Consider the following 27001-nt stretch of genomic DNA (forward strand, 5'->3'; position numbering starts at 1 on the left):
TGGTAGGCTACTAAGATGAAGCCAGACAAAGTTTGGGAAGAAAAGAAATTACCTTGGCCCCTGCTCAAGGTCATATGGGTATTCTGCTAATCAACCAATTCTGATAGCAATGACATGAAATGGCAACCTGTTTGTGAAAAACATGGAGTGACGCAGACCCATTGAGCATCTTGTTTAGTAATAACTGTGAGTGATGATAAAAATATAACAAGAAAAGCTATCAAATTGAATGGGCGGAAATTTTCACTGTTCCAAATAAAAAAGCAAAAGTACAAAATATATTACAAAATGTGAAGAACATGTTAGCTATGATGCTTTTATGTTATATATTCGACATTGAATGACATCTATAACCTTACATGATTATATTATCAGCTTTTAATGTATTTTAAATTCTTTGGTTACATACCATGTCAGAATTTTTGATCACCTAGGTGTAATACTCAAGTTCAGTTTGGACCTATTTACACAACAAATCCATATCCATTTTATGAGTATTTGTGGAAATTTCTTATGATAAAATGTTAAAGTGTTCATTAAGTTGACTGCACTGAGAGCAGAAACTTTCCTCAAAGATTAGGTCCTCATCCATGGCTTAGATGTTTATCTGTTGTCAAAAAAAGATGATGCATCGGTACACTGAAAACTGAATATTATTTATGTTACAGAAAGTACATGTGTATTTTTTAAAGAAATACAAAACCAGAATACATCATGCTAAATGTTAGGATGAGGCACCAGTATCTAGTTCACATTACCAAAAGTTAGGTTCAACCACCAATATCTAGGCCACATTACCAAATGTTAGGATGAGGCACTAATATATCGGTCACATTACCAAATGTTAGGATGAGGCACCAATATGTAGGTCACATTACCAAATGTTAGGATGAAGCACCAATATGTAGGTCACATTACCAAATGTTAGGATGAAGCACCAATATATAGGTCACATTACCAAATGTTAGGATGAGGCACCAATATATCGGTCACATTACCAAATGTTAGGATGAGGCACCAATATGTAGGTCACATTACCAAATGTTAGGACCGACCACCAAGATATAGGTCACATTACCAAATGTTAGGATGAAGCACTAATATATCGGTCACATTACCAAATGTTAGGATGAGGCACCAATATATCGGTCACATTACCAAATGTTAGGATGAGGCACCAATATGTAGGTCACATTACCAAATGTTAGGACCGACCACCAAGATATAGGTCACATTACCAAATGTTATGATGAGGCTCCAATATATAGGTCACATTACCAAATGTTAGGATCAGGTACCAATATGTAGGTCACATTACCAAATGTTAGGATGAAGCACCAATATATAGGCCACATTACCAAATGTTAGGATGAGGCACCAATATATCGGTCACATTACCAAATGTTAGGATGAGGCACCAATATGTAGGTCACATTACCAAATGTTAGGACCGACCACCAAGATATAGGTCACATTACCAAATGTTAGGATGAAGCACTAATATATCGGTCACATTACCAAATGTTAGGATGAGGCACCAATATATCGGTCACATTACCAAATGTTAGGATGAGGCACCAATATGTAGGTCACATTACCAAATGTTAGGACCGACCACCAAGATATAGGTCACATTACCAAATGTTATGATGAGGCTCCAATATATAGGTCACATTACCAAATGTTAGGATCAGGTACCAATATGTAGGTCACATTACCAAATGTTAGGATGAAGCACCAATATATAGGCCACATTACCAAATGTTAGGATGAAGCACCAATATATAGGTCACATTACCAAATGTTAGGATGAGGCACCAATATATCGGTCACATTACCAAATGTTAGGATGAGGCACAAATATGTAGGTCACATTACCAAATGTTAGGACCGACCACCAAGATATAGGTCACATTACCAAATGTTAGGATGAAGCACCAATATATAGGTCACATTACCAAATGTTAGGATGAGGCACCAATATATCGGTCACATTACCAAATGTTAGGATGAGGCACCAATATGTAGGTCACATTACCAAATGTTAGGACCGACCACCAATATATAGGTCACATTACCAAATGTTATGATGAGGCTCCAATATATAGGTCACATTACCAAATGTTAGGATCAGGTACCAATATGTAGGTCACATTACCAAATGTTAGGATGAAGCACCAATATATAGGCCACATTACCAAATGTTAGGATGAGGCACCAATATATCGGTCACATTACCAAATGTTAGGATGAGGCACCAATATGTAGGTCACATTACCAAATGTTAGGACCGACCACCAAGATATAGGTCACATTACCAAATGTTAGGATGAAGCACCAATATATAGGTCACATTACCGAATGTTAGGATGAGGCACCAATATATCGGTCACATTACCAAATGTTAGGATGAAGCACCAATATATAGGCCACATTACCAAATGTTAGGATGAAGCACCAATATATAGGTCACATTACCAAATGTTAGGATGAGGCACCAATATATCGGTCACATTACCAAATGTTAGGATGAGGCACCAATATGTAGGTCACATTACCAAATGTTAGGACCGACCACCAAGATATAGGTCACATTACCAAATGTTAGGATGAAGCACCAATATATAGGTCACATTACCAAATGTTAGGATGAGGCACCAATATATCGGTCACATTACCAAATGTTAGGATGAGGCACCAATATGTAGGTCACATTACCAAATGTTAGGACCGACCACCAATATATAGGTCACATTACCAAATGTTATGATGAGGCTCCAATATATAGGTCACATTACCAAATGTTAGGATCAGGTACCAATATGTAGGTCACATTACCAAATGTTAGGATGAAGCACCAATATATAGGCCACATTACCAAATGTTAGGATGAGGCACCAATATATCGGTCACATTACCAAATGTTAGGATGAGGCACCAATATGTAGGTCACATTACCAAATGTTAGGACCGACCACCAAGATATAGGTCACATTACCAAATGTTAGGATGAAGCACCAATATATAGGTCACATTACCGAATGTTAGGATGAGGCACCAATATATCGGTCACATTACCAAATGTTAGGATGAGGCACCAATAATACCTGGCTATTTAAAGAAATCTAGAAAAGAAATTTACTATGTACTTTACATATGTCATTTTTTTAAAACAAGAAACATGCAAAATATTTTGATTCATGAATATGGTTTGACATTTGATATTATGAACAAAGTTCAGTGGGTGGTATTCCAGGTTAGGGGGAGATAATACAACATGATATCATTGTTAATTCTGCTTAAGGCTTAGTGTACAGGACTTTCTTTTAAACTTAAATATTTTTTTGTACACTTCAATGTCGGAAATAATGCAGGAATAAAAAACTATTTTCTAACTGTTATTGTGTTTACTGATTATCTCTCTGTATGTTTGAAGAGTTTTAGTGACACAGATCAGTTACAGGATATAATGAAGCAAAAAATATATGTTAAGTTGCAAGCATTTTACACCTACATTTGAAAAGTGCTTTGTGGGGTTTCAGCCTAGAGGAGTGTGGAGATAAGCCTGTCTATTTAATGCTCCTAAATGTATACATGTACAAGTACATTATCACTGCAGTGTGAGACCTGTCACAGAAGTGCTGAGATTTACTGACAACTTATCACCATACTCAGGGGAGATAAATCTATTCATGGTCAGAATTATATCAAAAGTGAAATTTAAATAATTTAAAAAGTGCTTGAAACATTTTATGATGATATTTTCTTTTTTGTTACACCCTCAAATTTAAAGATTTTGAACTCAGGTGCTCATCTCCTGTAATCATTTTATCTTGAAATTTATTATTTTAAGAGTCATTGACTGTGTAATATCAAATTTGCTGTCTTAGATAGAAATGTTGAATGACAGAGTTCTCTCTGATGGGAAGGAGGGTGGTATGTCAGTATGATGAGGAGGGTGGTATGTCAGTATGATGATGATGAGGATGGTATGTCAGTATGATGATGAGGAGGGTGATATGTCAGTATGATGGGGAGGGTGATATGTCAGTATGATGATGCGGAGGGTGGTATGTTAGTATGATGTTGAGGAGGATGGTATGTCAGTATGATGATTAGGAGGGTGGTATGTCAATATGATGAGGAGGGTGGTATGTCAGTAAAATGATGGGGAAGGTGGTATGTCAGTGTGATGATGAGGAGGGTGGTATGTCAGTATGATGATGAGGAGGATGGTATGTCAGTATGAGGAGGAGGGTGGTATGTCAGTATGAGGAGGAGCAGGATGGTATGTCAGTATGATGATGAGGAGGATGGTATGTCAGTATGATGATGAGGAGGATGGTATGTCAGTATGAGGAGGAGGAGGGTGGTATATCAGTATGATGATGAGGAGGATGGTATGTCAGTATGAGGAGGAGGAGGGTGGTATGTCAGTATGATGATGAGGAGGGTGGTATGTCAGTATGATGATGAGGAGGATGGTATGTCAGTATGAGGAGGAGGAGGGTGGTATGTCAGTATGAGGAGGAGGAGGGTGGTATGTCAGTATGAGGAGGAGGAGGGTGGTATGTCAGTATGAGGAGGAGGAGGGTGGTATATCAGTATGATGATGAGGAGGATGGTATGTCAGTATGAGGAGGAGGAGGGTGGTATGTCAGTATGATGATGAGGAGTGTGGTATGTCAGTATGAGGAGGAGGGTGGTATGTCTGTATGATGATGATGGGGATGGTATGTCAGTATGATGATGAGGAAGGTGTGTGTGAGTGGATGGTGAAGAGAATGTTTTTTCAGGGTGATTTGTAGGCCAGGGGTGTAATAGTATGATGAGGCATCCATGTTACCTGTAATGGTTACAAGGCCAGGAATACCTCAGCTATCTCTAAAATACAACTGCTCTTCATTGTTTGTTCCTATCCATCAAGTGACTCAGTTTTGACAGATATATTTGAGCAGAAATCTATATAAACTCTCGAACAGGAAAACATTTCACAAGAATTCTCTCATTTACTGGTAATTTCAACATGGAGCAGTTATTTAGGATCTGTCAATGACTGGTTAAGGAATTCAGTGATACAAAGGTTACTGCTGGTGCGAAGCAAAACATTCCAGGATATTAATTTTTTATAGTTTCATGTGTTGTTGATTCGAATATAAATTACTTCATAATGTAAGGAAAATAAAGAAACTGCCATAGAAATGTCTATCGGTTCTGCTATTATGGATAAGGATGGTTGAGTGGGGCATTGAGCACTACTTATTTTACAACATAATGTGTCAATAAAAGTTTATAAGATGAAGCTTTAGAAACATAGACCTGTGATATTTGTTTATTGAAAAGTGCCCTTTCACTGTTAGTGATATAGCTGATGTAACACCTGTATTTTGTTATATTTCGTCTTGTCTTGCCTGTTGTTACACCTGTTGTGTCATCAGCTGTCCTGTCTGAATTACTTGTGATCATAATCCATTTCACTTGGACATTCTTATTAAGTTTTACATGGTAATATACCTGTATACATACCTGCACAGATGGGCTAGGTCTTTTCCTAGTGATTATGAAGTGAATGCAGGTAAAAGGAACAATTCACATTTAATACCTGTAATCAGTGCACGACTGATACTTGGTAGATGTCTGAGACATGCATAGGTCCAGTGTTTTATTTCCCAATAAGACCTATAGTTATTACATGCATGGTGATGAAAGAAACACACCTGTAATCATCGCTCAACCATATATTCACATGCACAGGTAAAACAAATACATTGATAGGTTGTATCATCATCTGTCTCTGATTTTACATGAAGGTGAAAAGAACATCGAGGTAATGTTAGGGTCCCACCTGGACCACTTATATTCTTGACCTTCCACTAGGGACTATGATTTTCCACAAAAGGTCTGCAATCAAAGTCAAGCATGGAAACTGATCAGAGGTGGTTTTATTACTGAGGTATAAAACATAATTAGACAGTATAATGGTGACGGTTGTATGGATATTTCCTATAATAAGGTACTATAAAATCATCCTCCTTTACGCTCTTTTAATAATTATATATGTCAGTCAATCCACTGTACTACTCGTTAGCTTTATAAACAACTCAAACAGGTGTTCTCAAACCACTCAACCAGTTAAAAATACTAATAATATCATATATCTTATACTTTGTCCTAATGATATTTTATACTTTGTCCTAATGATATCTTATACTTTGTCCTTATGATATTTTATACTTTATCCTAATGATATTTTATACTTTGTTCTAATGATATTTTATACTTTGTCCTAATGATATTTTATACTTTGTTCTAATGATATTTTATACTTTATCCTAATGATATTTTATACTTTGTTCTAATGATATTTTATACTTTATCCTAATGATATTTTATACTTTGTTCTAATGATATTTTATACTTTGTAATATGATATTTCATATGTTGTCAATATAATATTTATATATGATTTTATCATTGTTTTTATATATTTATATTTGTATATATGATATTTTATACATTGTTTTTATGATATTTAATATTTTTCTATATGATATGTTTAAAATATGTATGTCTATTAGAAAAGTTATATATCATATTTATCCTGCAGTAATCCCAGGGGACAACACAATTACTTTGACCCAAAGTCTGGGGGTGGGCTTATTAAAAGACAATGAAATAGTATTGATTGGTAATTCTACTGACTGACAGTTATAGGCGAGATGATATTGCCAAACTTGGTGGATAAAAAAGGCATTTTCCATACATTTTGTACATATTTAAAGTTTTTATACTTATCTTAAATATTGTGTACAAATTGTTTGTATGATAGATATATTTTATAATGTGTTGTATACTTTGTCCATAAAATATGTGCTTGTTGATGATAATTAGTTTTACTTCGATTCCTTTGATAAGAATTATTACATAGCTCACAATTAAAGTATGGTTTACCTTGTCCACATGGTTAAGGCACCTGGGTTTCTCAATTCATCTTTAAAAACAAGATGAGCTTAATGATATTAGATTGTTACAACTTAATGTAAGAAATATTCTGATTTATTAAGTTGAATTTTGATTGATCACTGAAATTATTTCTAAATTCAACCAGGTTCACTGAAATAGAAATATATGTAGAATAAGTGTTTTATGTGAAGTCAACCTGGGGGACCGTAATCATGGTTGATTTCATCATGTTGTCGTTTCCTGGTATATCATCCAGGTAACTGATTGGGTGCTCAGCAAGAATTTCAAACCTTTTTCTTTACTGTTTATTTCAACAATGGTTTAAGAGTGATCACAGCCAGATAATAATGTGAACGCCAGGAAGATTTTCCGATTTTGAGGAATTTCAAGTTTTTTTTCTCTCACGTTAAGGTCTTCACAATATACCCGATAATGACGCAGCAAATAATGACTTTAATTATTTTTTTAAAGACAACAATTAAGTGTACTTGTTAAACGTGTTGTTTTCTTAATGATAGCATCATAAATTCTACAAAACGTAAACACCTCAATATGAGGTGTCATGTGATTGTGGCACTGGCTCCACGTCGATCCGCCGGTGATTGTCCTCGCGTCTGCATGTATTTCATTAAAGGTACGGTAACACTATCAAGTCGGTTTTGAGGTTTGTTATATGCTCGTTCGTACATATCTATCTCCGATTAACAAAAGTTCTGAATGGTAAATGGTTAATAAGGCGTGCGATCAGTGATTTTTGTTCCATTATTGGAATAGAGGAGGGACAGATAACTGGACACGGGCATTGCATGTCTCCGAGATCATTATCTATCCACGACAGGCTGGTCGTACAGGGACATAGTGTGACATAGGTAGATCTGTCTGCTCCAGGTATACACACCTGACCAGTGACTATAGAACCTAGGGTAGGCCTGGTCGGTGTATTACCCACTAGAGTGTGTGGAAGTTTCTACACCAATGATAAAGGCCTGTTAGCAGAATAGTATGACTACAGAGCAAGTGGCCCATTCATACTTGATGCCTGTCATACTGTAGTGTTATAGGTAAGGAAACCTCAGACCTAACTATATCCACCACAGCTATAGGACAGGCAACAAGTGTTTACTACTACAGGAGCATATACAGGACAGTACTTCAACCAGTTACAGTGTATACCTCAACTACGTTACAAATGTGCAAAAATTCTTGAGGATTTTTTATATACATAAAGGGAGAGAGATATTATAGGATTTAAAGAAAAAAAGAAAAATTTGTAACATCCAAATATTTTCAAAAGAGTGATGATATGAAAAAACCAACGCTTTTTACTGCAGCAACTATATAGTGTCTCAACATTAGTATTACAGTTCCTAAATGAAACAGTGTTTAATAGATTCAGTTTTGGATTTTCGTTTGAACATTATAATGAATTGTGTTTTGGGATGTAAGAAAGCCATTCTACCAGTTTGTAGTACACCTGTGAATAGAGCGCCATAATCTAAAGTTTTCTACAGAAACTGTGGAATTTATCCCTACAACTTTCAGATTTTATAATAAAAGGTAAGTTTTTACATGACGGAATATTTTATTATCTAACATACCTGTAACAACCTACTTATGTAGCTTTTAATAATAACTTTATAATAGCAATGTATTTATCATTACAGAAAAAAGAAATGCAAAATATTTTGTTGTAAGACAGCTGGTGCTTGAAATGTCATGAAAGTTGATCATTTGAACTTAATCACAAAATGTTGTTTGACGCAATTTGTAAATGTTTGTTGTTTTCAGTTTGGAATTCCACTGATTAATCCAAAAGGAGAATTTTTCTCTTTTTCACTTTTTTTTTTAACAGAACTTTTATGTAAAAATAAATAAATGCAACCAATTATAATAATGTTCAGAGTTTCCTATGTATGAGTACAAAAGAAATTTTAACTTTCTTTTAGAAATTCGTCAGAAGAGTGTAAGGGTACATTGGAATGCTAAGGATGGGGCCAGTAGACTTTGGGTGATTTAGCTGACTAGTTAACACACAAATGGGTACAGATATATTAAGTTACATAATCCAAGCAGACTCTGATAGGCATCACCAACTTTTCTTATTAAATATTTTGTACATGTTTTTGTGGAGGTGTTGTATAACTTTTAACACATTATTTTGTTAACATCTGTGACATGAATTTGAATTTGTTGATTTGGATGGTCATACGAGGTGATAGGATAGTATTGATGGCTACATGTTGACTTAAGTTAGAAGTGTGTGCCTGCTACCAGTGTCTGTAGCTAACTTAATCAGATAAAACTGCCTTTCATCAAATAAGCAAACTGAATTTTTATAGTCATAAGAATTTTCTTTTTCATGTGGAATTAGGGACATCACAGGGCCTTTGTTAATCTGACTACAGATACTGAAGCAAGGTCCCAGAGTAATAGTCAGAAGTGCCTCATAGCAGTGTGAAAAAATCTTGATACAAAATCAGAAATGTTTAAGGAAAATGAAGTGGAGGACACAGAATTTATCAGTTTATTAAGCTTTCCTATTAGAATATGAATTTTTAATTAAGTACCTGGAATGAAGTCAAAAGTTATGATTACACAATCAAGGTCACACTCATCCTTGGATTTAAAAATCAAATTGACATTTCTTAATTTGTAAATTCCACCTCTTTACAATATATAGTTGATAAGCCTATAAGCATTCCTTGCACTATGTCTCTCCTTCTTTCTCTCAACATGCTTGTCAAGTATTGGAAGTGAAAGCAGTAATTATTTGCTGGCATAACAATGTTTACCCAGGTACAATTAATACAAACAAAACATTAATTAAAAAAGATATAAAAAGTTATTGGGTGATATAATAATTACCGGGCAATCAAACTGTTGACAAAAAAAAACAAAACTTATACTTAATCGAAAGATTTTATCTCTAAAATAATATGGATTTAGCTTTTAATGAAGTCAAAATTCTCTAGCAAAACAAAACTAAACAAACAAAAAATAAATAAGATGAAAAGAAACACTTTTGACTTTCACTGTATTTTCTATATCTTTATATATAATTAATTATGTGCTTTCTAATGAACACTGTCTTGCCTTCCAAACTTTGAGAACTTCTACTTCGTACTCTTTATGTTTGTCTGGTTTATATAGAAAAATCAATACTTTACAATCTGAAATAGATTTAAATAAAGATCTAAAACAAAATCAAAAATATTCCCTGGTTGAGATTTTTTTCAATTACAAGGGTTGGAATTTCAATTAAAAGCCTTTCATTTGTGAACATTAAAAATTGAAAACTTGTGTTTGAACTCCATTTTCTATAGTGTCTAGAATTGCTTTTTACAACAGGCAGGTTGTTCCAACTCTAGAAACTTATTTGTCTGTTGTTCAAACGACTCATAATGTTCCCTGTTTTGTGAAATAAAAACTCCTAAAAGCAAATGATTATAGTCATAAAGCATTTGAAGAGGCTTAACTGCCTTACTGTATTACAACAAATTAAGAAAATTGCTATATCATAATACAATTTTATATAGATATGTCTGAACAGATAAGTAAAATATTGACTCAGTTTTAAGGATTGTTGACTTAAATTTAATGGGATTTCCTACATGTTATTGAGTTAGTTTTGATGGTTTGGTCAGCATACTACTGACTTCAGTTTAATGTTTTATTTCCAACATGCTACTGATTAAGATGTAATGGTTTGACCAGCACACTACTGACTCAGTTTTGATAATTTGTCCAGTATACCTTGGAGGGTAGGTCAATGCTTTACTTAAGAGTTCGACATTTGTCACGATTTCAAGATTCTTGTGTGGTTGGTGTGACTATTATTTAGATTTGCTACCTAATCCTGGTATTAAGGCTGTCTTTTACAGATAATTCCCCACTATTGTCAAATTTTACCTCACCTAAACTTGCAGATAAAACTCGGCAAGATTTACAAGAGAGAGAATAGAGCAAAACTTAATCTATCTGCCAAGCTTGTGTACTTTTATTTGTCAGCAATTTGTAACATTGTTGGTGAACATAATTAATTGCTATTCAAGGTAACTCTGTTTTAAGAATTGGTCGTAGATATTTGTATCAACTTAAACTGGTTTTAGCTTTATCATTAGAATTTTTCATGTTGTATTGCCATGTCATGAATACCAGAAAATACCTTGAAGTCAAAGTCTGTGGTGCTGTAGTACAAGAGGGTAAGATATTATTTAACTGTTTCCTATAAGCGATCCTCCCACGGGAGAATATAGGATTGAACCTACCAACCTCCTTTCCAGGAGAGGACTTAGGATTGTACCTTCCACCTCCCTCCCAGAGGAATAAAAACAGGTGAAAACCTCCCTCCCAGAGGTGGTGTGAAGGATTTAGAGATATTACTAGGGGCCCACACTGAGACATTATATACATCATGATCAGTGAACATCAGCACGTACTTCAGTCTTAAAACTGTGAAAATTATGTCTATTTAAACCCTGAACAATGCTTGAGGTATAAATGTAACACTTGTATCAGTATACCTGTGATCAACTACGGCCAGGTAACAGCTTAACTCAGATGGGCAAGGATTTACTGTCACCCTGGGAGGGCGGGGATCAGAACATGGGTGGACAACCACTGAGAGCAAGGATAGCCAGAGAGGGCAGGGACCAGGCTGAGGGTGGGAAAACACAGAGGGCAGGGATCAAGATGATGGACAACCAGGAAAAATATGGGACTGGGAATGTGGTGGAAAATTAGTGATAGGCTATGGAAGTCAAAACCCTGACTAAGATTCTGTGAATCTGTGGTCCAGGTCTGTTGGAAACACGTACATTCAAAGTTTGTTCTGAATTAAGCTTAGAAGTGTTGATACCAGTTCTATAGATATTGGCTGAAATAGTAATACAGTATGTTTGGTTTGATCAATAAGAATCAGATATATAGATGACTTGTCTATCAGATGCCCTATCAGCACGCAGGTGTACAGGTTACCAATTAACAGGTGCTTGTTCATTAGATCTAATTAGACTCACAGGTAATGCGATCACAATACATATCAATACCAGAAGAATTTATACTTAATTAATAAATGTTTGCCCTTTATAGACAACCTGTCTAATCAGCGAATTACTACACTCAGATAATTACTGGTACACAATGGTGGTAGATAGAACCTTTTTATTTGTTAATTACGTTCTCCTTACATGGGTCATATTTTTGTAATATTTCAATACATTTTGTCTGACAAAAATACACGTTTCAAAAGGATACACTCACAGCTGAATGATTCTGCAGAAATTTTATTATAAATTTCAATGAAATACTTGGATATTAAGATGAAGTTCTACATTTTTCCAGCAGTCCAGGTGTGATGATACATGATAAGTGTGATACATAAAAAGTTATTGTGTTATATGTTTTGGGTGTAAAGAATGATACCAAACATCTTCTAGTATTATATATATGGCTTTCTTGTCTGTTTCAGGTGTGGTAATATAGCTCATTTTATACCTAAAAAAGTAGCTTAATACCTAATCTCCTGGTAATATAGAATTCCTTTGTTTGGTTTCAGGTGTGGTAAAACATAAGAGCAATGATGGAGTATTGCACCAGAATAAACCTGGTATTCTGCCGACAGTGCTATCTTCTCACCTGGTCAGCTGTTTTCCTTAGTCTTGTGGCCACCGCCCAACCACTACAGTCTTGGAGAAAAGGTACAATATAACACATGCAGCTGCAATAACAGCAACGTACACATCATTGAAATATCAGAAATCACACTCTCCTAGTAATCTACCACATGCACAGTTTTCCCTTCTAAAAAAGCATTTACTTCTTTAAGGTAGGACTGCAAATCTCTCAATCGCAACTGTTAAATCCCAGTTATACAGGTCTGGTTTATTAAACAGGTCAATATTAAACATATATACAGGATTATAGAGGAGAGGAAATGACTTCTGTCATTAGTCCAAACTTAACTCCTGTAAAACACTGAGCAGTTCACACAGATACAGCAGATGTTTTATAGTCAAATAGCCCTTTTTTAATGAGATTTTTTCGTTTCATAATCTGACTTTAACAGTGAGATAAAGTATTTTTTTTGTGGCAGGGTATTGTCAGTGTGTATCTGTACTCCATGACGTTCCTTTAAAGTTGATTTAAAATGTCATCCACACTTTTTTACTTAGCATTTTTTCAAAGCACTATTGACTCATATGCACTTTTAGCTCTAAACAAATTTAGATATTTTGATTTTTTTTTGTTTTTTAATTTCATATCATGTGTAATAATGTTAATTAAAATACAATGAAAGAATAGTTCCAACCTAACACTGTAAAAGTACTGGAGAGAAATTCATTATACGGTACAGGAATGGCCTGTGTACTTTATACTCCAGGTTTTTACATAGACAGGGAAATATGTGCGTGATAATTAGTTTTCAAATGATATTGGTTGTTTTCATTATGCTTCAAGTGTCTTGCAATACTTGATTATATCGATTAGAGTGCCCAACAACAATGGCAATTATCACTTATAGAACATCTCATACACACTGAGTGATTGAAGAAAAAGGTTCATTATGTAAATATATATAGATAGAGTGTCAAGTATTTATTTTTTGACTTAATCTTTGTCCTAAAATCTATAAATATAGAAACAGAGGAAGTGTTTTTACATACCCAGTATTCTGATTTAGCCTCCTTCATGACCTTACTGTGTTACTATGGGGGTTTGAAATGTCACTCGAGAACAGGAGGGTTGTAGGTATTTGATAGGACAAAACCACATACAGGTGTTTTTGTACCTATAAGATTGTGTAAAGACAAGCGACATGCTAAGTTAGAGACAGCTGATACCCTCAACAGGGCATCAACTTCTTTCTAGTAACGCCACCTGTAACGACATATTGCACAGGTAAAAATACCTGGCTACCACTCACCTGGATGTACACAGGTCACATAACCAGGGAGGGAGTGAATGAGACATAGATATCACAAAATTTACTTTGAAATGGTCACATAACATGGTTTTTATTGAAAAAGTTGTAAAATATTGTTTTCAGTGAAATGATAATGAGATATTTTTCAACTTGCTGCAGATGTTTTAAGATCTAGAAGTTATTTATGCATATTAACATTACCACAAACATATCATATTATAGCTATATTGTCAGTTTTCATTATGTCAAAGTATAAAAATAAATGTTGATGATATTTCAGACACATTTTTAAGTACTGTTATTGGTGAGATATCTAGAAGCCTTGTAAGGCATTGATCCTAGTGTATCCACTGTCTATACAGCTAGTCCTTTACCTATTGGGTGTAGTGCCTGATCTTACTCAGTGGTCCAGTTACTGACAAAGTTTGGTGAGGGTGGATGTACATAGCGATGGGTGTGGTTATGGGGTAAAACCATCACACGGACAGCTAGTGTAAGATTTATAGGCAGAAGCAACTAGAAACGCTTTGGCTCTGTGGTATGTGAGTATCTGTACTTTAACAAAAAACTGTACCTGTAGCCCTCGTAATGTGATAACTGTTGTGTAGATCAATTTATATAAAATTTGATTCTCATGTTTACCCTTCTGTCATTGGCTACATATTGTTATGATAAAGATATTTGAGTTATTTGTGGTTTAGGAGTTCATTATCCATCGTTACTCTGCTGAAAACACAATACATTCCAAAGTAAACCAACTATCTCATGGAATAGTAATCTTTTTATGTACAGGATTATAGATCACATGTTGTTTAGTGATGGGTCATCTTTCGCGACTAATTAGGCATTGTATTGAATTTTCTGTATATGTTCAGATTCTATTTTATGAAAAAGCGATGTTTTCCTTTTACCATAAAAATGGGGTTTTTTTTATGAAAAACAAAGAAGTACATTTTTTTATGGGTATATATATACAGTACAACGCTATAGCCAAGTTTAAAGACTTATGGGAATGCTTTGATGTAATATTGCAATATTGAAAGCATGAATCTCCAAACATGATTTCATTATTAATAACTATATTTCTATTTGTTATCAAAATTTTATATTTTGTTTTGTATTTCAGATTCAGGATGTGCAGATGGTTCATTCGGATATATTTTTGGCAACGATGACATGGCTAAATGTCGTGGACAGTGGCAGGGCCATATTAGAAACAGCAGCCAGTTGTGTGCCCCGGGATGGGGTGTGTGTTCTTGGCAGGATGCAGGACGTCTACGAAATATACGATGGGAGGATGCTGTGTCAATACATGGTTGCTTTGCCTATAATGCTGCAAATGATGGTGGAAAGTGTCGTGAATGTGGAGACGACATAGAAAGTGTAAGGATTAATATTTTAACCAGCTTCCAATTGCATTAGATATAAAGAATTTTGGGGTATGATTTAGTAGTAAGTCTTAACACAACAGTTTACTTTTCTGAATGTAACATATACATAATTGTAATTTGCTTTATTTTTACTTGTGGAGATAAATACAGTGTAACACAAAATACACAGCACAACAGTGTAATTACTTATAGGAAATTAATTAGTGAGCAACTTTAAAACAGGGTTGATAAAAGGCTATCTTTTTGCTTATGTTATAGAAATATCATAGTTGTTCAACTGGAATGGATACAGATTTCATTGTTGTTAAGTTAACACTGATTCATTGATAAAACACAAAATTTTCAATTCGTTATTGTCGGGTGAAGCCATGAAATTTGACAACCTCCATCTAAAACGATTCACAGCAAAAGAGAATTATTTATTTCAATAGATTTTTAAAAATGTTACCTACGACTTACAACCTGGTGGGCAGGTGTATCGACAACTGTATCATACCTGTAGGTGGAGGTTAACGACTTTGGCCCGTCGTGTGCATACTTTCATTCTTGCTATGTCGACTGTTCCTGTAATTACAGATCTTTTGATGTTAACATAACAACGCCTTTGTTAGGAAAGGGTCTGACCGAGATATAGGTTTCCAAAAATTAACTCAACACCTCAAAAACAGTATACACTGAGATCAGCCTATTGAACATTGAAGAAATAAAGAAAATTTATAGATGAAATATAAGGATGATTTTTTTTTTTCTTAGAGCAGATGAAAGTTGAAACGTTTTATAGTGGTCAAAACCCTTACAGTTATGTACACCAACATTCACTAGTTATATAGATGAATTAAGGTGCCTTTCAATAAGTTTTATTATCACTGAATGGTAAATAATAAGTACTGGGTATGGTATTTTTCTAAATAAAAATCCATAAATAGCAATCACACCAAAAAAAGTACAAAAGAATGACAAGAAGCTCAAGCTTCGCTGTTAGTAACATCAACATATTTTGACTAATTTTCCAACAATTTTCATGTGAGTGTTTGCTGAGATCTGACGGGTACACATAACGATCGATTATTGATGTCCATTGATTAGTGCAACTCCTGCAGAGAAAGATTGGCCCTGTGTAATATACTAAGGTTTATGATATTAAGTTTTAAAGTAAATAAACCCTGACACACTGATAATATGGTACATACCCCCTGGCATCCGAATCTTCTCCCAGCTTTAGAAATTTGGACAAAAGTCATACAGAACATTGCTAAGGTGTCATGGTAGTGATTCTATCAACGTAGATATTACCTCACTAGACACCCCAAATATACACCACCCCCACCCCTCAACTCTTACCCCCTACCACCAAATATTTGTCTGTTAAATTAACATGTTCACACCTACGTTGTCTTTTATAAAATCATGTCATTTTAATTTGTGCCCTTCAAGCATAGAAAAATGCACAAATCTCTTTAGAAAGTGTCAACGTAAAACCTTTAGAAAATATGGCAGTAGAATTCTGTTTATTACGTATTGGGGATTGCGGGAATGTGGTCCGACTGTGTTAACACCTATAAATGACCTCATCAGTCTTATCTAATGAACATGACAAATATCTCCATTTAAGTCTTATCTGTTTCTCTGTTTATCTACCCCATAGATAGATGATCTGTGAATACAATATTCTGTCTCATAAAGACACTAATCACAAGATTTCTGTTACGTTATAATGGAGGAAAAATATCTTTTTAAGTCTCACTGTATGTGAAATATTTAATCACAATCAGTATATATATATAGATTTAGACATTGTGTTTACCGAGCAATAATTAATATACATTTACAATATATTTTTAAGCTATAATATGCTGTATCGTTATTACTTAGCAGAATTTGTATTCAGTGCCATGGTACATAAACAATAACACAAGCCAACACCTCCGGCAGGGGACATTGGTCGTTGTAATTACACCACTGATACAAAACTTCAAAGTTGCTAAAACAAAAGGTAGTTGACTAATGACATGTTAAAGGTTACTTAAGGTCGCACAAGTTATTTGTTACACAAAAAACACTGAGTCAGTTTATATTGTATTCCATTACATGTGCTGTCAACACCTTGAAGGAGCTGATAGCCTATAGATCAGGCATGAACATTGCTAAGTACCATTCCATATTGTGTCCATATCAACACTTATTCTATCAGTCATTGCAATTTTCAGAAAATATTTCCTTTTCACACATGTGTGTCCACTAATTTTTTAAGTGTCATTTAATTATATTAGGAATGTCCCAGTTATGTACATATTTGCACATAAAAAATATTGAGGATTTTGGCAAAGTATTGTTGTGATATGTAATGAATGCAATCAGAAGATTTTCCACTTCATGTTCAAGGTGAATGAACATCAGTCTGCATTTTTTCCTTATATTATTCTTGAATATTTTTGACACCAGACAATTTGAAAGGACATCAGGTTTAAGTAATCTACGCCATAATTATCTCAATTATAAAGAAGCGGTCTTGTGAAAGAGTTTCCTTAATTTCATACCCAGTGACTCTGTCCCGCAAGGGGGAAGTCTACAGCATAGTAGCCAGAGTAACACGTCATGTGCTCCGTCCACATCAGATAGAGCCCATTCCCCATTAAAAGTAATCCACATATCATATTTTCCTGTCTTAATGTACAAGGAACCAAAAGAAGTCAGATGTACATAAATACTGCTATATTTTTCATAGAAAAATTTGAAAATTGAACTGTAATTTTATTTTGTTAAATCAATTTACAGTACAAAATGGTGCTGAATGAATTAATTGAATTGACAGGTATTTCCATTAAGATAGATAATACAAAATATTGTATCAAGCTGACTAGCATTACTTCATCAGTCGCCGTCTGCTACTTCCTTATAATCATCTGAAAGGGAACATACCACTGTTTGCCAAAAGTGCGTGTTTTGTTGTAGATTTTGGCATGTTCACCAGAGAAGGATTTCAACATATAACTCTCTTAGCCATAGATTTTGCTAATCTGCCATCATCAGCTGTGATGGAGAATTAAAGACTACTATAGTGGGATCACAATATCATGATTTATGATTTATTATCTCTGGGCTTTTTAGGCCACAATGTGTTTATACTAGTAGAAGCTAACTACTTAACAGGAAGAAAACAATCTGCAGTAAATTTAAGATGCTTAAATTTTGATTATCAACCTTAAGAATACCACTCATCAGTTGCTGGGACCTCACTTCACTCTTTGTCAATAGTCTGTCCTTTTTCTCTTAATATCCATTGTCTGTTTGTCTTGTAACAACTTTTTATTGTCAATAGTCTGTCTTGTTTGATTATATGCACTGCCTGTTTGTTCTGTGACAATTTTTCATATTGTTATTATTTGAAACGTGTAGAATCAATCTTTCTCAAACTAATGTAAAGTTTTTTTTGATTGATATTTTTTTCCTTTGATGGATGAATTACCAATTCCATATAAACTGTCTTTGTTCCCTTACTATACCCTCTTAGTTTTGAAAGTGATCAGGGAAAAGTCAACAGATTAATAGGATTATCACAGATAAAGACTGCATTTACATTTTGTCAGTAAGTACTGGAGTGATATATCAAAATTGGTTCAAATGTTACCATACGTTTCACACACCTGACAATACACAAGTAGAGCAAGGATCCAAATTACGTAGAACCAATAAAGATTATGTGAGGTTAGGTGCCAACAGGCCCACTTGGATCTCTTCTAGTTTATATATTTTCACCTGACACTCCTGATTATATTTTTTACCTGACAGCCCTTGAGGTTTGTCAATTTTAATCAATGGTGCCTAAACTTTGTGGTAAGGAATATAATTGGTGGGTAGTTGTATCCCGCAGTAATATTAGACTAATGGACACTAATGTAGGTAGAATGTACACCTGTAAACCACCTGATTCAGCCCATCAAGCTCTCAGGTACGCTATGTTGGCGTACAAATACACACCCGATAGCAGACAACAACTTACATGACACCTAGAGGGAATATCCAGCATTGCTTCTGATTCACACACATGTGTATCTGTTTACCACATCCGTCCTCCAACAATTTACTGGGATTTTTACGAGTCCTAGTTTGCACTCCACAGAAGAAGTTATCTTGCAAAATAGAGTTAAACTGTTTGTCCTGCTGGATTAGATTAACAATGTAAAAACTATACTCCGCCCCACATGGGGATCCATGTACTAAAACAGCTTCTGGAATAGTTGGCAGGAGAAAAACTGTGGCATTTATTAGAAAAAAAGGGATATTATCTTAAACAAAGAAACAACTTAATCATTGAGTGATTTATAATCGCTGTGGCTAAACGATAATAAACATGGACACCAATGAAATCTAGTAACATGTGTCATCTTATGTGCTGAACAGTTCATTTGATATTCTTGTAATACAGCTTTGGTAGTCCACAAACTTTCATTTCATAATTTATTTTTGTTTCGTTTAGAATATCTTGCATGCAGAATGTTCACTGTGTAATGTAAACAAACAATACAAAACAAAAATAGAGGATTAAGTCTACAGTTGAAAATTTCAAGGTTATTAAATGAAATTTTTGCTGTATATTATAATTAAGTTGGTGTTTTTCATACTGCCTTATAGAGAGAATTTACCTGTAAAGTTTCTACCTGTGAATTGATTACCTGTTAGTTAAGTACCTGCCCTACAGGTGTCTGGGTTACAACCTTCACTACCCAGTAAATGCTATTATTTGTAAAACAATGTTAATTGTGTAGACAACCGCTACAACATTAAACTTATCTTAGGAGAAAAATAACAACCAATCACAGCCTGATAATTGAACATAGCTGAGTCTGTGTTTAGAGGTCTAAACTAGAAATGTGTCATGAAAGTAAGATAATTTTCTTGAGAATTCAACAAACGTTTCAGTTTGAGGTTGGTGAGATATATAGGAATCTATTACAGTCACCTGTGTATAGTCAGACACATTGTAAAATACAGTGTTTACGAGTTTAGAACATGGCTGAGAAATCATTTCAATGTGACATTCATTATTTAGAACCGTTTATAGGTAATCAGTTTGTTGTTAATCTGATCTTGATTCTTTCACCTATTTTTAAATGATTCAGATTGAAATGGCCCCTGTTTTATGATACAGTTTGCCAGGCCAGTGTTGTGAAATAGTTATGCTCAACACTGTATTACACCAAGACAAACACACCCCAAAAGAATACATTCTTTCCCGATCTGAAAAAGGGGATTTACTTCCAAAGTTCCTGGGCCAAGACATTTTTTTGTTACTGATGAATTTTGAACTTTCCACATTAAATTCCTAAATACGGTCATACAATATACAACACCCAGTCACTTGATTACACAAAAAGGAAAACATTTCTTTATAAATGACCTGTGCTTTTCTTTTACAGGATGATCTAGCAGGTATTGGAGTTGGATGTCCCCACCAAAACTTTGGTCAGACATCTTGTATCTCTGGAGGTAGGATTGATGCCAGTTGTTGTGTTGATGCCCACTTCAATACTGCATGCCACTACCGCCCGACCATGTCGGGGGTACTTTGTTGTCGCCAGCCAACTGAGTTCAAAGCAGGTGAGTATCAGCTGTGAGTCTGTTATAAGTACCTACCAACCTTCACAAATGGCAGGGAACAGTTATTAACCTCAAAAATGTATGGAACAATTACTAACCACCTTTCATCTGAAGAAATTATGTCTCTTCATGTCAACTTTCATTTCAAAATAGTTTGTATTTGAAACAATATTTTTCAGATAATCTTCAAAGAATAGATGTTTTAGGCATCTTTTGTTATAAACAAGAAGATGCTGAAAGTGACATGAACCTTAAACCTGTACTATAACAGTTGCTTTTGCTGTCGTTTAGAATTAATTCATGAAACAACCAATAGCCAAATTGGTTATTAAAGAGTAGGGTTTACCAACTTTCAAAAGCACAGAATTACAAATGTTTTTACTCCTGTATCTGTCACAAATTGACTCTGAATAATGGAAAAAATTTAGTCTCTGTTTAAAAAAGATGATAATATGAAAAATGAGAACGAAAATTAAAATTGGTTGGAATAAAAATTTTCCATCACTTTCAGATTTTTACGTTCAAAGCAAATTGATACGTTGAATAAGTGTAAAGGAAAGTCTGAGTAGGAAATGAATATTGGAAGAAACATCCAAATGATGTTACATGAAATTAAAATGTCATAAACTAAGAGAGTGTCTATAGTGTATTGACTGAGGCTTTTACAGGATTTCTGACCTCTATAATATTTCTGACCATTTATCTTTGTGTATAAACTAATTAAAATTTGTGACAATATTGTTATAAACAGTAAGATCCTATAATTCTTGTGTGTTTCAGCGGAGAAGCCAAGGATCCTGGTTCGACCACGGCCAGTGATGCAAGTAACCACTGGTCAAATTTTCCTGCTGACCTGTCAGGCCCGTGGAACCCCACCTCCTCGCACCCAGTGGTACAAGGATGGAACGCAGATTACTAATGGCAAAAGGCGCATTCAGATTCTCTCTTCAGGTAAAAACTAAACATAGAACCAACATCTAGTTATTCACATAAAATCTGAACATAGAACCAACACCCTGTTGGTCAGGTAAAATCTAAACATAGAACCAACACCCTGTTGATCAGGTAAAATCTAAACATAGAACCAACACCCTGTTGATCAGAACCAACACCCTGTTGGTCAGGTAAAATAAACATAGAACCAACACATCAGGTAAAACTAAACAACACACCCTGTTAGAACCAACACCCTGTTGATCAGGTAAAATCTAAACATAGAACCAACACCCTGTTGATCAGGTAAAATCTAAACATAGAACCAACACCCTGTTGATCAGGTAAAATCTAAACATAGAACCAACACCCTGTTGATCAGGTAAAATCTAAACATAGAACCAACACCCTGTTGATCAGGTAAAATCTAAACATAGAACCAACACCCTGTTGATCAGGTAAAATCTAAACATAGAACCAACACCCTGTTGATCAGGTAAAATCTGAACATAGAACCAAAATCCTATTTATTAGGTAAACACTAAACATAAAACCAATTGAATATTGATCAGAAGTTTTTTTAAGAAAAAGACATGATCTTCATGATATAATCCACATGATAAAGGGGTAGCATCTTATCATTGAATTAATATCATTTCAAACCTCACCATAATATGGACATTTTCACACTGCGATGACATTCACTGATTCAATATCATTTATAATTGATATAAGTACACTTAATCAAATCAGATGTAAGATGATCCATTGATCAACACACAGAGTATCTGGGTTTTTTTTAGTTAAAGTTTGAGGGTCTTTACATTAAAATCTAAAAATAAACAGTGAAAATTTGGTGCAAAGTCCATATTTCATGAGAATGCCTCTTTCAAGTACAGGTCTGAAGCCTGATTTAAATTCCAAAGTGCTTGTGTGAAGGGCTTTACATGTAGCAGGGTCAACAAGAGAGCCTAACAGAAACCACCATTACATCAGTCTACAAGTCCGATAAAAACCAGGATAACAGATTATAGCATTATGGGGATGTTCCGTGTCTGTGATTATACTATTATGGGATATATAGTGTCTGTTTTGTGATTAATGAGCAGGAAGCTCTTAACTGGAGTGTGTGTTTGCACATACTTGCATGTTACACACATCCATTAGATGTTTCATCTGGCAGGCATCATATTTTAACTGCATCAACAGAAATGCCATAATTGAGGATATTAAGTTGATTATGGCAGTAAAATCAACAGAAGATATTTTCTATTGTAGACATTAATCATTTAAAGAAAACAATGCAATAGATGGTATGTTGATTGTTATTATATTGTGTATTTCTTCTTGAATACCAAAGGTTATAACCTGGTTACATATTTCTTGTGATCTGTAGGTTTTCACAAGACTATCATGTTATGTACAGTATCACACACACACACAACAAACCTTATCTGATCTTGTGTAACAAATAATCTCCTTTTTATTCTCCACTTAGAAATTCTCTTTCAAAAAGTGAAAATATTATTTGAAGCAATTATTTTGATTATTCTTTCATCTAAGAAAATGTGTTCTTCACACATTTACCAATTACATAACTAGGTTGTATTTGAGTAGTAATGCTTAGATCAAATATTAGGAGAAATACCTGGCACATCTACAAAAAATAATTGAATGCTTTCTTTATTACGTGTTAACACTGATGTGTTAATCTGGTAGTACCAAGCAGCCATAGTTACCAGTTTCACCAACAGTATCACCATCACATAGCTAACAGGCAATTGTCTGTTGTTAGGAGCACTTCAAACAGCTAGCTTTTAGTGCTACCAAATTACATTACACAGAAGTCATCATTTGGCAACAGCTGTTGAAATAACATGTATTTAATAATGATTTTGTAATTTTGAAATTTTACTTAATAAATACTGGTTTGATGTTTTTACTTAATGACTACTAGTAGGCTGTTTAACTTATAGATATTGGTACAATGGTTTTACTTAATAAAATCTAGTATATGTTTTTACTTCATAAATACTTTTATTTTTCAACATGTAATAAGTTGTAAAACATTATTTCACTTGTATGTTTGGTACTCATTTGGATCTTTTAACGACACAGGTGACCTACTGGTAACCATGGCAAGGAGGGCAGATTCTGGTTTGTACAGTTGTGAGGTCATCAACAGTGAGGGCATAGATATGGCAAGCTCCATTGTGGTCATCCGAGGTAAGTCTAACATGACCAATCATTGGAACATATAGATCACAATTTATCTGGTAAGGTCCTGAAAAAAGAGATACACCATGAACAGTGAGCTATGGAAAACATTAAGAAGGATTTAAAGTAAATACTAGTTTTCTTTATATTTGTGACTATTACTAACTTATGAGTTGATTTCTACCCCAGATTGCTATAGGAATATCCATTTATAATGAGTTCCTGTATGGTTTTCAGAACACCTGTCAGGATGTCGCGATGGCTCTACGGAAGGATTACAAACCCATGAGTATGTTCATGCATGTGCTGGAAAATGGGCAGGCCATGTAAGGAAGGGTCGGAGTTTATGTAGGAAAGGCTGGAAGGTGTGTAGCCCTACAGACTCAGAGGTTCTACGTGACCTGTCCTGGATGGACGTGTTTGATGTTGATGGTTGTTTTGCTTACAATGCAGCCAGTCGTCAAGGCACCTGTCGAAGGTATTATTTATTTTTTGTTAGAACAACCAATATTTATTGATTTTAAGACCATGATCAAAATTTTGACAATTATTGAAAACAACTGCATTATCCTTAACTCATATCCCTATAATTCAAACCTAAGACGTTATTTGGTTTTTACAGATGTAAAAAAGGAAACATGGCAGGATTTGGAAGAAAATGTGGGAAACTTAGATATTCTAAGCAGTCCTGTCTGTCTCAGGGTCGAATAGATGTGTTCAAGGTGAAAGACAAGATGAAGGGATGTTCCTATAGAGAAGGAGTAACCTCTGGGGTATTGTGCTGTAAAAAGTCAGCATCCAAATCACCAACACGTAAGTTAACCAATAGTATCAACTTTATTGGCTTAGAAAGTATAGATCAATTGTCAAGGAAAATTGATTGATGAATTAAATGATACAGAAGAAGGTAAAGGAATAAAGAGTAAAGTTGTAGATACCCTTTCCTAAAGGTTTAATTTCTCGATGTACCATACCTGGTAATTCTTTTTACATCTTGCCTATTTGTTTTGTAAATACAGAGAAACCATTGCCATCCCCGAATTGTACTCCTCCGTGTGTGAACGGTGGTAAATGTGTTGGTCACAACACATGTCATTGTCCTCCGGGATATAAAGGCGCTATGTGTCAGAATCGTAAGTATGCATATTCCTGTAAACATAATTTCTTATTATCATGTACTAACAAATTATTGATATTGATCACTTTGATAATGTCATTTCCTTTCATGATACTTATTTGCACAGAACTACTGATATTTATTTCTGTTAATTTGCTTAGATAAATACACGTGTTGAAATATTGGTTGGTTTTGTTGCTTTGCAGCTGTGTGTACTAAAACCTGTGGTGCACGAGCAGCGTGCATCAAACCAGAGAAGTGTCTCTGTCTGCCAGGATTCACAGGAAAGGGATGTAGACGCAAACTCAAACACATCTGTAAAACCCCGTGTCTAAATGGAGGGCGCTGTCGAAAGGGAAAGTGCAAATGTGGGCCAACACATTATGGCAAATCATGCGAACATTGTAAGTATTACCATGTTACTGACAAACATGTTACTATGGCTACCTACCCATGTTGTTACCTATCTATAGTTAATGATGTTTTGTTACTCTGTTACCTATGCCTAATGTCACATATCTCAGGTTACTTGTGTCATCTTTCTGATGTGTAAAAAGGAAATGAAACAGAAGGACAGAAAAAAAGACAGTGAATTAAAGTTGCGATTAGAAAAAGTTAAAAAGCCATAGAAATTCAAGTTGAATGTACCAGGAAGGGTAACTCTTGTTAACTAAATATAAATTTTCATTTCAGTATTGGAAAGTTTGAAGTTATCACATCTAAATCGAACAGAACGATGAGATCTGGAGATGTCTTACCAGTGACTTTTTGTGATAAATTTCTGAAATCGCTGCCAAGGGACACAACCATAAGCACAATCGATTGACATGTCCATACTTGTAGTCCTGAAACTTTGTGGTCGGTTTCATACACTACAGTGATAGTTGAAGTTATGAATCTCTGAAACAGACACACTGTATGTATGATGACTGCAGAATTGTGATATCCCAGTGATGATACGTATTGGTACAACAAAGATGTCACAGATTCATTGGCATTGTTTGATATTAATACTGAGATGTGTTCACCTGTGTACCAAGTAACCAAGTCTTTATTAATAAGAAAGACATTTAAACAAAGGCTTTTCATGTTAAAAAATGGTTACCTTTTCATGAATGTGATAAAAGTCATGATGGTGGAACACTGTTGAAGCTGTCAAAGATAGACTAAAATATTGATAGGTATCACAGAAATCAAGCTTATATCACAGAGTGCAGGGTCTGTGACAGGTTTGTCTGTGAAAATATGGCTGAACCTACAACAGGAGTAAGTCAGGAGGTGTTAGGTCACCATGGGATTCTGTGGACAAGAATAATGACATGGTATGATGCTTGGTGTATAACCAGACCTCTTCATACAGGCTATGATGGACCGATTTGTATGGAGAGTGATACCTGCCATGGACAGTGATGGTTCTTGTCTACTTAGTGTGACAGTTACCTGTCTGATAAAAGTGTTCATTAGAGATATTCAAAGACAATATGAAGGGCTGTGTGTAAATAAATAAAGCAGTGTTCTTTAGTCTGTAAAAAGCTTGTAAATAATCTTTTATTTATACTTCCACATCTACAAAGTCCCATAACTCTTGTCAATTCAGGGGGAAATCTCCCTGACTCTCTTGGATAAAATTGGTTTCAGATTAGAAATTGACTTATTTTTTATTATATGTGTACAATGGAACTTTCAATGGATCAACTATACAGTTGATAGATAAACATATATAGTGTATTTTGAAGGTTACTTGAAGAATGTTCTTTTTTATCCTGGTTGTCTCATTGGTAAAGTAATGTCATTCAGGATATTTTGATTGGGAACACAAGTGTTTGGAAGGTTATATTCAATATATATTAGTATTGT

General features: G+C 34.7%; 1 protein-coding gene and 1 long non-coding RNA gene across 3 annotated transcripts in view; one reads left to right on the top strand and one right to left on the bottom strand.

The window, feature by feature from the left end:
- Positions 1-27001, bottom strand: part of LOC132545891 (uncharacterized) — a 36784-nt gene that overhangs the window by 3425 nt on the left and 6358 nt on the right. Inside the window, exon 2 of one of the 2 annotated variants that reach the window (XR_009554053.1) lies at positions 25903-26044. The exons of the other annotated variant lie outside the window; for it this stretch is intronic. This is a non-coding gene — a long non-coding RNA (uncharacterized LOC132545891). The remainder of the gene's footprint in view (positions 1-25902; positions 26045-27001) is intronic. 2 annotated transcript variants of the gene reach the window in all.
- Positions 8001-26790, top strand: LOC132545888 (neurogenic locus notch homolog protein 1-like). Its single transcript, XM_060209562.1, has 11 exons — positions 8001-8520; positions 12521-12662; positions 15015-15271; positions 20697-20877; positions 21658-21828; positions 23929-24036; positions 24265-24505; positions 24650-24840; positions 25047-25160; positions 25351-25548; positions 25838-26790. Exons 2-11 carry the CDS (start codon positions 12542-12544, stop codon positions 25882-25884), a joined length of 1629 nt encoding a protein of 542 aa, XP_060065545.1. The 5' UTR covers positions 8001-8520; positions 12521-12541; the 3' UTR covers positions 25885-26790.

The sequence above is a fragment of the Ylistrum balloti genome, unplaced genomic scaffold (assembly GCF_031769215.1).
Source record: "Ylistrum balloti isolate Yb309-2 unplaced genomic scaffold, AGI_CSIRO_Ybal_v1 Utg369862, whole genome shotgun sequence".
Taxonomy (NCBI): domain Eukaryota; kingdom Metazoa; phylum Mollusca; class Bivalvia; order Pectinida; family Pectinidae; genus Ylistrum; species Ylistrum balloti.

Excerpts from the sequence above, each read along its gene's own strand:
- LOC132545888 (XM_060209562.1), top strand. The coding sequence starts at position 12,542 with ATGATGGAGTATTGCACCAGAATAAACCTGGTATTCTGCCGACAGTGC. Across the intron at positions 12,663-15,014 it reads ACTACAGTCTTGGAGAAAAG|ATTCAGGATGTGCAGATGGT; the intron begins GTACAATATAAC and ends TTTGTATTTCAG. Across the intron at positions 25,549-25,837 it reads TGGCAAATCATGCGAACATT|TATTGGAAAGTTTGAAGTTA; the intron begins GTAAGTATTACC and ends TTTTCATTTCAG.